Source organism: Malus domestica, chromosome 06 (genome assembly GCF_042453785.1).
Source record: "Malus domestica chromosome 06, GDT2T_hap1".
Classification (NCBI taxonomy): Eukaryota; Viridiplantae; Streptophyta; class Magnoliopsida; order Rosales; family Rosaceae; genus Malus; species Malus domestica.
Window position 1 is genome coordinate 31947563 of NC_091666.1, and position 13472 is coordinate 31961034.

General features: G+C 38.0%; 1 protein-coding gene across 1 annotated transcript; it reads right to left on the minus strand.

Annotated features, from left to right (window-relative positions):
• Positions 1 to 3453: 3453 nt before the first annotated feature.
• On the minus strand, positions 3454 to 9393 carry LOC103428311 (uncharacterized). The gene is made up of 18 exons (XM_008366416.4): positions 9093 to 9393; positions 8157 to 8258; positions 7255 to 7337; positions 7024 to 7108; positions 6835 to 6921; positions 6527 to 6588; positions 6204 to 6397; positions 6051 to 6111; positions 5540 to 5717; positions 5299 to 5337; positions 5126 to 5187; positions 4944 to 4980; positions 4794 to 4843; positions 4629 to 4695; positions 4442 to 4517; positions 4247 to 4326; positions 3929 to 3997; positions 3454 to 3715 (listed from the first exon to the last, which is right to left on the minus strand). Exons 1-18 carry the CDS (start codon positions 9165 to 9167, stop codon positions 3656 to 3658), a joined length of 1467 nt encoding a protein of 488 aa, XP_008364638.1. The 5' UTR covers positions 9168 to 9393; the 3' UTR covers positions 3454 to 3655.
• Positions 9394 to 13472: the final 4079 nt, after the last annotated feature.

A 13472-nucleotide genomic window follows, 5' to 3' on the forward strand; every position in this document is an offset into this window, starting at 1 on the left:
GTACTGTTCCTTTACCCTTGTGGGTAATAATATGGTAGCTAGACCTTTAAAATTTATGGGTCTAAACTTTGTTAGTGCTGTTTCTTTGCTATTCTTTTACCTTTCTTGGTCAGAGCGATGTAGTGGGAGCTGCAAGCTTTACGTGCTCAATTTTGGCAAAGAACTTTGGCAAAGTTATCTGTGGTACCCATGAGCTAGTGTTGCGTGTGGGAAGTGGGTGATTGAACAGTAAGGTTCATGTGTTTTCTACTTCCTCAGAAGTCTTCGACAGAATGCCCATAATTTCCGCAAAGCTGAGTGTGCGTGTGACAGGTGCTGACAAGGCTGGAAAAGTAGGTGCCTCTTCGATTTCTGAGATCGGCCCTCGTGGTCTCTGAAGAGCCCAGCTTTTGAGAAAGCGAGCGCCTCTTCGATTTCTGAGATCGGCCTTCGTGGTCTTTGAGCAGCCTAATTTTTTAGAAAGCAAACGCCTTTTCGATTTCTGAGATCAACCCTCGTGGTCTCTAAGCAGCCCAGCTTTTGAGAAAGCAAACGCCTCTTCGATTTCTGAGCAGGCGCCTCTTCGATTTCTGAAGATCCGTCGAGTGCAGATTTTTATAGGGGCTGGCATTAAGTTCCAAAGCACACTTGAATCTCCACCAGTAGAAGCTCCATTCTTGCACTTCTAAGATCTTGATTTGTCCAACCTCTTCTCTCTTCAACACCTTTGAAAATGTCTGGCCCCTCCGACCGTCGTTTTGACTTGAACCTTGTTGAAGAGGCAGCCCCGCCTTCTCCAGACAACATATGGCGCCCATCCTTCGTCTCCCCTACTGGTCCTCTTACCGTTGGGGATTCCGTGATGAAGAATGATATGACTGCTGCGGTGGTGGCCAGGAACCTTCTCACTCCCAAAGATAACAGACTACTTTCCAAACGGTCTGATGAGTTAGCTGTTAAGGATTCGCTGGCTCTCAGTGTTCAGTGTGCAGGTTCTGTGTCTAATATGGCCCAACGCCTATTTGCTCGAACCCGCCAAGTTGAATCATTGGCGGCTGAGGTGATGAGTCTCAAACAGGAGATTAGAGGGCTCAAGCATGAGAATAAACAGTTGCACCGGCTCGCACATGACTATGCTACAAACATGAAGAGGAAGCTTGACCAGATGAAGGAAACTGATGGTCAGGTTTTACTTGATCATCAGAGATTTGTGGGTTTGTTCCAAAGGCATTTATTGCCTTCGTCTTCTGGGGCTGTACCGCGTAATGAAGCTCCAAATAATCAACCTCTGATGCCTCCTCCTTCTAGGGTTCTGTCCAGTACTGAGGTTCCGAATGATCCCCCTCCGGTGCCTTCTCTTTCTGGGGCTCTACCGACTGCTGAGACTTCTCCTAAGCAACCCTTGTGAAGGCTCCCTCTTGTTTGTTTATTTTGACTCATGTATATGTACACATTTGTAGCTTATCGGGGATATCAATAAATAAGTTTTCCTTCATTTCAACGTATTGTGTTAAATACACCAAAACCTTCTTCGCTAAGTTCTTTGAATTTTCTTTTGTTGAAGCTTGTATGTTGAAGCTTTCTGAGTGGAGCATGTAGGTTGGGGTAGTGTTCCCTTAATTTCCCGAGTGAGGAAAACTTCTCGATTGGAGACTTGGAAAATCCAAGTCACTGAGTGGGATCGGCTATATGAATCTTAGAACGCCATTGTGCTCGGTCCTGTGTCATGTCCTTCGTTAGATCCAAGTACTCTAAGTCTTTTCTTAGAGTCTCTTCCAAAGTTTTCCTAGGTCTTCCTCTACCCCTTCGGCCCTGAACCTCTGTCCCATAGTCGCATCTTCTAATCGGAGCGTCAGTAGGCCTTCGTTGCACATGTCCAAACCACCGTAACCGATTTTCTCTCATCTTGCCTTCAATTTCGGCTACTCCTACTTTACCCCGGATATCCTCATTCTTAATCTTATCCTTTCTCGTGTGCCCACACATCCAACGAAGCATCCTCATCTCCGCTACACCCATTTTGTGTATGTGTTGATGCTTCACCGCCCAACATTCTGTGCCATACAGCATCGCTGGCCTTATTGCCGTCTTATAAAATTTTCCCTTGAGCTTCAGTGGCATACGGCGGTCACACAACACGCCGGATGCACTCTTCCACTTCATCCATCCAGCTTGTATTCTATGGTTGAGATCTCCATCTAATTCTCCGTTCTTTTGCAAGATAGATCCTAGGTAACGAAAACGGTCGCTCTTTGGTATTTCTTGATCTCCAATCCTCACCCCTAACTCGTTTTGGCCTCCATTTGCACTGAACTTGCACTCCATATATTCTGTCTTTGATCGGCTTAGGCGAAGACCTTTAGATTCCAACACTTCTCTCCAAAGGTTAAGCTTTGCATTTACCCCTTCCTGAGTTTCATCTATCAACACTATATCGTCTGCGAAAAGCATACACCAAGGAATATCATCTTGAATATGTCCTGTTAACTCATCCATTACCAACGCAAAAAGGTAAGGACTTAAGGATGAGCCTTGATGTAATCCTACAGTTATGGGAAAGCTTTCGGTTTGTCCTTCATGAGTTCTTACGGCAGTCTTTGCTCCTTCATACATATCCTTTATAGCTTGGATATATGCTACTCGTACTCCTTTCTTCTCTAAAATCCTCCAAAGAATGTCTCTTTGGACCCTATCATACGCTTTTTCCAAATCTATAAAGACCATGTGTAAATCCTTTTTCCCATCTCTATATCTTTCCATCAATCTTCGTAAGAGATAGATTGCCTCCATGGTTGAGCGCCCTGGAACAAACCAATAGCATGACGACAGAGATGGAAGAAGTCAGCGTATTTGGGATTGTCAAAGAGGCACAAACCAATGGCATGACGACAGAGATGGACAACAAATTAAAATGTAGGCCAATGTTTGCTTTGGATCTAATTTAAAGTCAACTCTTCAACTTCGTACAATAAAATAGGATTCGTCTGACTTTGTATTCATTAGATTAATAAGTTAGAATAAATAACCTTTTCTAATTGGGTTTTTAGCTAATTAATATTTGGGATTGTCAAAACTCTTTATTTTTATCCTGAAATTTAAAATCGATAGAAATGATCTTTGAGCTTGTCCACTGCCAATCAATTTGGTCATTCCTTAAAAAATCTTCGTTAAATAAAACCAAAATAACAACCCTCAAATTTTGTCAATTTATTTTGCTCATTGTTTATTAAATTGAGAGCATTTTTATCATTTTACTCCTTATTTAATTTCTATCGATTTCAAACCTCAAAGACAAAGTAAGGAGTGGCAATCTTATAGATCATTTTGGCTAAAATACCTTTCCTAATTCAATGTTGATCATTAATTTCCGTACTACGAAGTAGTCCGGACTATTTAAGAAAAATTAATAAGAAAGAAATTAAAATTTATGAATTCAAGAATTAAGAGAAGAACAAAGTTGCACAATAAAAAAAATAAAAACGGAAATTTTATTTTATTTATGGTATTATTAATTGGGGTCAAACCCAAAGTTACAACAAATAAACAAATGATCCACCAACATTTTGTGGATCAAAGAATGTTGAATTTTCAGAGTATGTAATTTTGCTTGTATAACAATTTAATCTGTAAACTGTATTCAATTAAGAATATGAACTAAACCCACTTACAGCTTTCGTCATTGCACTTGACAACCCCGCTCTTCCGCTCGAAGATGTAACAGTCCCCGGTGTATTCTCTGCAGACCGAAAAATGGATAAGAAACCGTCTAACGACACAAACACCAGAGCTTCGCAGCTTTGTAATTCATACGTCATGGCGTTGATGTATGAACTTATTCGAAAAGAGATCTCAAAGAGGATGTGTCTGTTCTTTGTTGAGAAGTAAAATTCATCGCTAGGCCTTACGTGTCCATGAAATCGCTAATGCAGATGGGAGAAAAGTAAAATACCTCTTTTGTATCTTGCAAGCTTAGAAGATCCAACCTTTCATGAGGAGGCCGGTTTGATAAGGAAGCAAGCTGCATCAAATCATACATTAATGCCGTTGATAACGTGATTGTGTGCTCAATATACTAACTGTTGATGAACAGAAAATTATATGGAAAACTAATGAAAAGGACTTGAAAACTTTGAGTTTTAACGAAAATGACAAAATAAAGGGTAAAGTGAATAGTACCATGATTGACTTTTAGTGTAAAAATGTGGTTTTTGTTAAAGTAAACAGTACCGGGAGCTTTTCGTTAAAGTTCCCAAATTTATAAGATTACCCAAAAGCTGAAGCGTTCAGGATCTTGTAGTGAAGGCATCATTGCTTCCACACCGAGAAGTCTCTCAAGTCGTCTTCGATCTGCAAATAGAAAGAGGGGCAGAAACCATTTTCATGTGCACTGGCATGCATCACATGTATACTAAAAACTTTCATGGCTTCAATAGAGACTAGACGTCATCCCTGAGCGTTTTACCTTGACGTGCTGCCCTTTTACCCCGCGCTATCCATGATCGAGCATACTCTGCTGCATTACTTGCCAATTCCTGCAACTGTACGGATACAGAAGTTAAACCAATATGCATAACCAAAATGACAGGAAAACAAGAGACGAAATTATCTCTATCTTCCCATTTCCGGAAACCAAATTATCACAAACTTACTTCTTCTCTCGCTTCACACCCTTCTGGTGGAGTGTCTTGTACCCATTCAATCTCTGCAACACGGTACCTGAAGAGGACATTAAAAAGACAAAAATACTGAGCAAGATGCCAAGAACAGTTACTGGAGATTGAATGAATAGCTAGACAACTCATAAGACAACTCACCCATCTTGGTCCCGAGATCGAATTATGCGAAACCTTCGCCGACTTTCAATCTGCATGAAATTTTATTATCATAAATATATGATTGGTTCTTTGAAAAAAGAAAATCACAAAAGACAGTACAGTTTAAGTAAAACGGCACTAGTATCTAACCTCTAAATAAAAACGACCATCCGGAAGTGGCTCACACCTACATAGATAGTAATTAGTAAAATAATTATAAGAAAAAATCTATAAAATAGAAGTATTAAGAGGCAGCATTCATGGTGGAGTTTACAAATGACATTCTGCATACTATAAAATTAAGAAGGAAAGAAGGATGATGAAAGACGTACTCGGTAATTTCCACTTCGCAAGCAAATTCAGCTATTGAACCTGTTGATGAATCAATGATAACCTATAAAATACAAGAAAGCCACAATCAGCGAAAGTTATACTTCTGCGCCAAACTTTATATACGTAAAAAAAAGTTAAAAGGGAAAGAAAAGGACCAGTGACAATAATCTACCATTCCCATCCGACGATTGCCTTCCATTATCCTCCTTACCTGTTGTTTTTCAGTAACAAGTTAAAAATAAATTCTATAATTATTCAAAACAAAACACATGGACCATACAAATGTACCAAGTCGATAGACAAAAACTTTGCCAGATAAGTTTGTCAAATAGTTCTTTTGCATAAAATGTCAATCCAAGTCTCAATATTTTATTAATGTCATAGGTGGAAAGTATAAATGCTAAGCAACTTACCATAAGTCTATACCGTGGTTCAAAAATGTGCAGCGGAAACTTCTGGAATGGGAGGACAACATCCATTACAAAGAGTGGCATCAAATCAACACCAAAGTTTGTCATTTGGTCATTTTCTAACTTCCTTTCGGCAAATTCTTCTGGGAAGTTCTTTTGTATAATGTCATTGAGTGTAACACTGGCAAAAATGAAAATAAAACATTCCATGATGAACGTAACAATTTGAACTGCTCCAACAATGATTTCCTAAATACAGATTGACATTATTAATTTCACAGTACTTGAATTATTTTTTTCGTTTATTGGACAATGTAGAACCATAAATTTACTAATTGTTATGCCCTGTATTAGGCACAATGCCAGTCTCAATATTATACAAGGTAAAACCATGAACCATTGTCTAGATGTGCCATTCCCCAATAAAAAAAAACATGGGTAGAAAAAACCATAAAGCAATAATTCCGATGTCAAATGATACAACTCATTCAAATATTATAAATCAGCACTTTACCTGATTGCACACGTTCTAGGACTAATGAAAAGAACTGTGCGGCACAAAGGACATTTGTTACCTAAGATAATTAACAAAAGGCAGAGACAGAATAAGGGAAAAGAAGATATATACAAGTGCAATTAAATAGAATAATACCAGCAAAACACTCACCTCGATCCATTGACTGAAATAGGCATGAACGACAAAAGGAATGCCCACAAGGAGTTGTGACAGGTTTGTATAGTAATTTTAAGCATAGTGTGCAATCAAAGTCATCACTGCGTTCTGCTTTTCTATGGCTTCTCATCCCTGTGAAATTAGATTGTATTCTCTCTAAATTCTGGAAAGATTCCTGAAGATAATTGCTACAGAATACCACATAAAAACAAATTAGAAATTCACAAACAGAATCTTGAACAGCCAGTGGGTATTGAATAACATATGGTTATATCCATTTATTTAGTAATCAGACAAATGAAAAGCATTATATTTACCTAAAAGGATTAACCTGAAGACCCGAAAGAATAACATCACGGGCCATTTCATATTTCTCCAGCTGCCAATTCAAATGAATGCATACTTTAAACTGATGGACAATCAATCACAAGTAAAAAGGTGCAGGGGGGAAATAGTCATTGCAGATAAAAATAATAATAAATGGTTGTAACCTCATATTCAATATTTCAATATGATAAAAATTATGAAAAGGGGCCACATAGCCTGACCAATTTACAAGTAATAGACCCCCGGGCACCTCGTCCTAAAAGAATAAAGGTAAAAACAAATAGCAACATGTCCTCACCAAAATGAGAGCTTCGGCCTTTAATATGTACGCCTTTTCTGTATTACTTCGAAGGTCGATTAGCTTCTCTGCATCCTTTAACGCAAGCTGAAGAATTTTTTAGAAGTTCTTTAGAATGATACCAACGGCTATCTGGTTGAAAAAGACTCTGGTTTCCTAAAACGTAAGCAGTGAGCCAATAAGACATACTTCAGCAAGTGTTGTGGGATCCAATCCAGTCCGTGCTCTATATTCAGAAGCTGATGCCAGTAAGCGTTTAAGGAATTTACTGATCCTGCTTGAAATAAGTTTAACAAAACATATTACAAATAGTGTACAAAATTAGGTCAAAATTCATCTCGAAGATGCTTGAGAAGAGCACAGCCTAGACAGTGAATGGAATAAAAATTAAGGTTAAAGAATATAATTGATAAAAGTAACCTGATATAAGCAGCACATCGGTTGGCAAGAATAATTGGATCACATGGTTTAATGTTATTGGCTCTGGAGTAACAATTAATTGCCTGATGAAATGAACTTACTCATCAGCAATGAATAAACAAGATTCAGAGCAGCTAACCGAAAATATTTCAGCCAAAAACTTAAAACTCATGAAATTACACAAAATATTAAGCAGAATGATAAAGTGCTAATAATCATTCCAGTCATCAAGAAAAATTTATCACTTGATGTAACATATTTAATTTCCTAAAGAAATAAGCATGGCAATAGTGGCAACATAGTATAAAGGAATCTGATGATAATAACGACAACCACGATAATATTACTATAATAAACCTTCCCAAACTGACAACCCTTGGTGACCCTTAACACTAAACACGGCAAGAAGGAAACCCCCAAAACAAAAAGGTTTAAAAACCAAATGTTACATGTCCCTTCAGTTGTTGATGGAAGAATGGCACTGATGAAAATTGAAACACCGTGTCTTCTTTTGTCAAAACTCGTACAGCATATAATTACCTCTTAAGGAATATAATCAATAAACACTGGCTCTCTACTTCTCTTATACTCCTCTAAGAATCTCATATCAACAACATCTACCTGATCACAATCACCATTTCCAATAAAACTAAGGTTTCTAAAAGCCTTGGTCACTTAAGGAAATCCACAAATACAATGGAAGAAAATTACAGTCATCCCTCATAATGGTCCTTACAACTCAAATAGTTAGGCAACACCTACAAGGTAACTCCAAAGACAAGGTTTCCTAGGATAGCTGCAGCAAATTAAGAACACTTAAAAAAGATATCCTGTGGAGTTTAAAATTTAGAAGCTCGCAAAAGAAGATAATATGCACACAGTGATTGATGCTAAAATATAACCTCCTCAAAGCGATTCTCTCGAAATGCCTGATTTCCATTCTTCACAATGTCAAAAACGTGACCAAATATGTCCCAGGGCAATGAGGGCTCTCCTGCATTCGCCTGCATTCCAGACATTACCATAGCATCAGATTCACATGCACGGTCTTCAAGTGTCAACGGAAAAATGTTTTCTCGCTTAACAAAACTTAACACTTGAATTGGTTTCGGACAAATTTATAGCAGTAAAACTAGTAAACACAATGACAACGAGACTCGATCTCATATATCCTTGACTTGAGTTACATAAATTAGGAACTCCACCAAGCCAAATCAGAAAACTTTATTAATCGTTCGAGCTCAAAATAGATTGCATTTTATTCTTTATTTTGTTACAAATACTGCACCGAATGAAGCAGCTATAAGCCGTGAAGAAGTCACATACACAGGCTTTAGTTCAAGTTCTAACACTCCGATATACAAAAACTTTAACATGGCTAATGTTCCACAGTTTAAATTAAGCTCAATAGATCGAAAAAAAACGAGCAACCAATCAAATGCACCAGCTATATAAAAGAATGTGAATTTGACATGATACTTTATTCAATTGAGGATACAAAGGAAAGAAAATAAGCCAACTAAATAATCAGCTTGTTTTTCCGTAAAATCTTCGCAGCAGCCAAACACTACAAACTAAGTTCCCAAATTACATCTACCAAGCAGATTTCAACTAAAACTTTCTTGTTTCCTCCAATCCTACAGCTTTAAATTATTGAAAGAAATCATTTTGCCCACATGTTCTTGTTCTATCGATCAAATTATCAACAGAAATCACGTTTCCATCAGAAATATAAACATAATTCCAACAACAATACTTAAATTCTCCTAATTTTCCAACATTTTCTCAGCAACCAAACAGGCCAAACAAAACTAACAAAAAAAAAAACGCACACTCACCGAAATGTAGTCCTCGACGTCGCTAGGCACGTCGGTGCCGAACCCGGACGGCGACGGCTCGGCCTCGCTGGACATGAAGGAAGCCGATTCCAAGAATCCGCGGAAAGAAGCTTGAAAGTTGGAAGCTTTGAGAAGACCGAGGCTTTGAAAGCTTCGGGGGAAGCGGAAGCGCTTATAGAGAAGCCAAACGGGTGAGAGTGTGAGTGTGCGTGCGAGTCCTGCATGCTTCGTGTTCGTTTCTGTATCGCTTCATTTCACTCGCGGACCACATTGCACTACGTCCTCTCCGCGGCTTTTCGCCAGAAGCGCTTTTTTACTACGTGCTTTTCTGCTTCTTCGTTCCGGATCCTCTGTGGCCCGTTCTATCTGTGCGCGCAATGGCATCCCATTCTATCCAGCTGGATTTAAGTGAGGGAGTCGAGTTGTCACCATTTCAGCACACCTGTCTTGAATTCATTACACTATGTTTGGATGAGAGAAATAAACTTGAAATTTGAGTAAAAGTCAGAATTTATAAATTGACATGCACCAATTCTTTTGTTTGGATTCATAAACATAGAAATTTAGAATTTCCTTGTGAAAATTTGGGACCTCCAATTCTCAAGTTTTAATTCCATGTAAATAGGTGTCATTTCCCAATTTTCATGATTGAGAGTTTAAAAATAACAAATTCCGTAATCAATTCCATTGTCCTTTTAGGTTAACCAAATAAGAAAATTCATAAATTCTAGAAAATAAAATCCCGTCATTTTAAAATTCCTTAATAATCTTAAATTTCTTCATCCAAACATAGTGTTAATTAAATAAGAGTGCATTTTTGCTCACCATGGTGTATGTTCATCAACCTATTTATCACCGTTAGATGAGTTTGAATATTGAGATTTGTGCTTATCCACTACACGAATCTCAAAATTCAAATTTATCTAACGATGATAACTAGGGTAGCGAGCAAAAATGCTCCCGTTAAATAAAGGGGTGGGCACTTGAATCCAAAAACCTAAACCGAAACACGAACCAAACTGAACAACACATGACTGTCGATTTTTGCCGTTTTGGATGGTTTTGGTTTGAAACCGAACTGTAGTCGGAAAAACCAAATAGTTTGGTTTCGGTGGACAAGGTTTAGTTCAGTATTGTTTTGAGTGAAATCGAAATCAAAACAGAGAGATTTTGCAGTTCGGTTTTGAAGCTAAAACGGACTTGGAACCAAACTATTTGATTTTGGTTTAGTTGGGTTTCAAATGGTTTTGGTTGGGTTTCAAACGGTTTTGGTTTGGCTTCAAACCATTTGTAAACAAAATGAATATAGCTTCAGTTTCAGATAGCCAAAATGAAACCAAAACCGAAAGTTTTTACATTTGGTTCAGCACGATTTTGAAGTTATAATCGAAATGGAACTAAACCATGTGATTTTAGTTCAGTACGGTATCAAACGATTTTGGTTCAGTTTTAAACCATTTGCAAACAAAATGAATATAGCTTCAGCTTCACAGGGCCAAAACCGAAACCAAACAATTAGAGCATTGTGAGTGGTTATGTTTGAAACGTTTGGAGGAACATGAGTGTGCTGGATACAGAGTATAAAAGCCGTCTTGAACCTCTTGGTCTTGATACTGTTGGTTGGTTGGTTGAAACGGCAACCGTCTTAAGAGCCCAAAGAAGTTTGCTTACAAATAACATGAGACAAAACTCGTGTTTAAGTCCACTAACCCTAATCTTAATCCTTAATCATTATATTAGTTAATGTGAATGGGAAATGTGAATCTATGTGAGTTGGAGTGATGACCAAGAATTTAAAAACCAATAAAAAAAAAACTAATTAAAATGGTTTGAAAACTTTGAGTTTTAATGATAAGGATAAAATAAAAGGTAAAATGAATAGTATCAGAATTGACTTTTTAGTGTAAAAATGTGGTTTTTCGTTAAAGTGAATAGTACTGAAAGCTTTTCGTTAAAATTTTCTAAAAAAAATATGGGTCAAAATGTAAATATTAAAATAAAAATTAATTAAAAAAGATGCCCTAACAAGAATGAGGAGTACGGCCTATGACAAATTTGGCTAGGAGTGATTGAGATAACGCCACGTTGACTTGGTTATGCCCACATTATTTATTTAAGTCTTTTTTATTTTATTATGCATGTGTTTGGACCCAAAATTACACTATCGGTCCGAGTAATCAAGATCGTTGGATGAGCAAAATTTTAAACAGTTGGACGACAAAGTTGTTGAAATGATTTTCAATTATTATTGAGAAATAATATTATGATTTTATCATAATAATTATTTCCTAATAATATATGGAATTATCTAGAGCACAGTTGGATAATAAAGTCGTGATGATTTGATCAATGCGGTGCGGTTTAATAATGCTGCAATTTCGTGGAAAGATCTTGAATAGAGTCCGAGTATGGCAGGAAGATGATCAAGTTCAAGGACTAATAAGATAATGGAGATTTCATGCACGGATATAAATGTGAAGGAAGATAATGATTATATTTTTGGTAAAAGGTAAGGTGATGGAAGATAATAATTACATCTATGACTGCATACGAGTTTGCAGTGATGAGACAAACAATAAGGGAGCATTTTATGGTTGCCATGTGGAATAATGGTGTTGATGTACAAAACCGGAGGTCTTGGAACAACGTAAATCCGGCCGTGAATCTGCAAGAAATGTAAATAACACAAGATGTATCGTGGTTCACCCCAAGGCTTGGGTTACGTCCACACTGATTGAATTTTTCTAAGATTATTTGTGAGGGAGAGAGTGTGAGAGCTTTGCTTTAGATAAAAGAGACCTAGGGTTTGTGAGGGTAATGAGGCCCTTTTATAGAATAAGAGCCCTTCCCCTAATTACATAATTGCTCATTCCTTTATTACATAATTACATTTGAGTCCCCCGATTATTTATACGATGCCTAAATACGGAGGCCCTAAGTATGGTATAAACACTAGTCCCCCAGTCTTCAGTCAAAAGAGTCTTTTGGTTGGAGACTTGAAATTCAGTCCATGTGTGGGCCAAAGTAACTAGATGTTGTCTTGAACTGATGCTCGCGGCAAGACGGTTGCTTAGCAGGCGGCGATGTTCTCTAATGATGGTGAGGGAGTCCCTTTTATAGAATAAGGGTTCGTTTCTCAAAATATAAGTGATGGGCTAGAGTTGATGCTTACAGCGAGGCGTTGCTCAGTAGGCGGCGATGCTCTCTAATGGTGGTGAGGGAGTCCCTTTTATAGAATAAGGGATTGCTCCTCAATACATAAGTGATGAGTTATGAGTGATGCTTGCAGCGAGGCGGTTGCTCAGCTGGCGGCGTTGCTCTCTAATGAAGGTGAGGGAGTCCCTTTCATAGAATAAGGGCTCGCTCCTCAATACATAAGTGATGGGCTAGAGTTGATGCTCGCGGCAAGGCAGTTACTTAGCTGGCGGCGAGGCGGTTGCTCAGCTGGCAGCGATGCTTTCTAATGATGGTGAGGGAGTCCATTTTATAGAATAAAGGCTCGTTCCTCAATACATGAATCATGGGTGATCTCTTAATGAAAGTGAGAGAGTCCCTTTTATAGAATAAGGGCTCGCTCCTCAATACATAAATAATTGGCTAAGTCCCTCAAGTATTTTTCATAAAACCTAGTTGAGGCCCAATATATGGTACATAATGTAGTCCCCCAAGTCTTCGGTCAATAGAGTCTATTGGCTGGAGACTTCAAATTGAATCCATGTATGGGCCGAAGTGGCGATTGTTCGGAGGCGGTATTTGTATACCCTGCACTGAAGCTTTGTAGGTGAAGCTTTGCAAGTGAAGCTTTGAAGTTAGAGCTCTGTAAATGAAGCTTTCGAAGTTGGAGCACTGTAAATGAAGCTTTTGAAGCTAGAGCTCTGTAAATTAAGCTTTTGAAGCTGTTTGACATGAGTGATGCTCATGAATGTTTATGTTGATTGGCATGAGTGATGCTCATGGATGTTTGTCATGAGTGATGCTCATGAATGTTAATATGAGTGATGCTCATGAATGTTGACATGAATGATGGTCATGAATGTTTATGTATGATTGTTATGAGTGATGCTCATAAATGTTTATGTATGAATGACATGAGTAATGCTCATGTATAATTTGAAGTACTGGACGTACTTTTGATCATCTGGTTGGTGGCATAAAGGAGAATACGGGTAATATTAGAGTACGGGTTGTACATTTCATTAGTTGGTTGTGGCATGAATGACTAGTTGCCAAATGATATTAGAGTACAGGTTGTACATTTCATCACCTGGTTGGTGGTAATAGCAGCAGGTTGCTGAATAATTTTGGAGTACTGGTGTAATTTTGATCACCTGGTTGGTGATAATAGAGGGTCACCTGATTGGTGATAATCGAGGGCCTAAC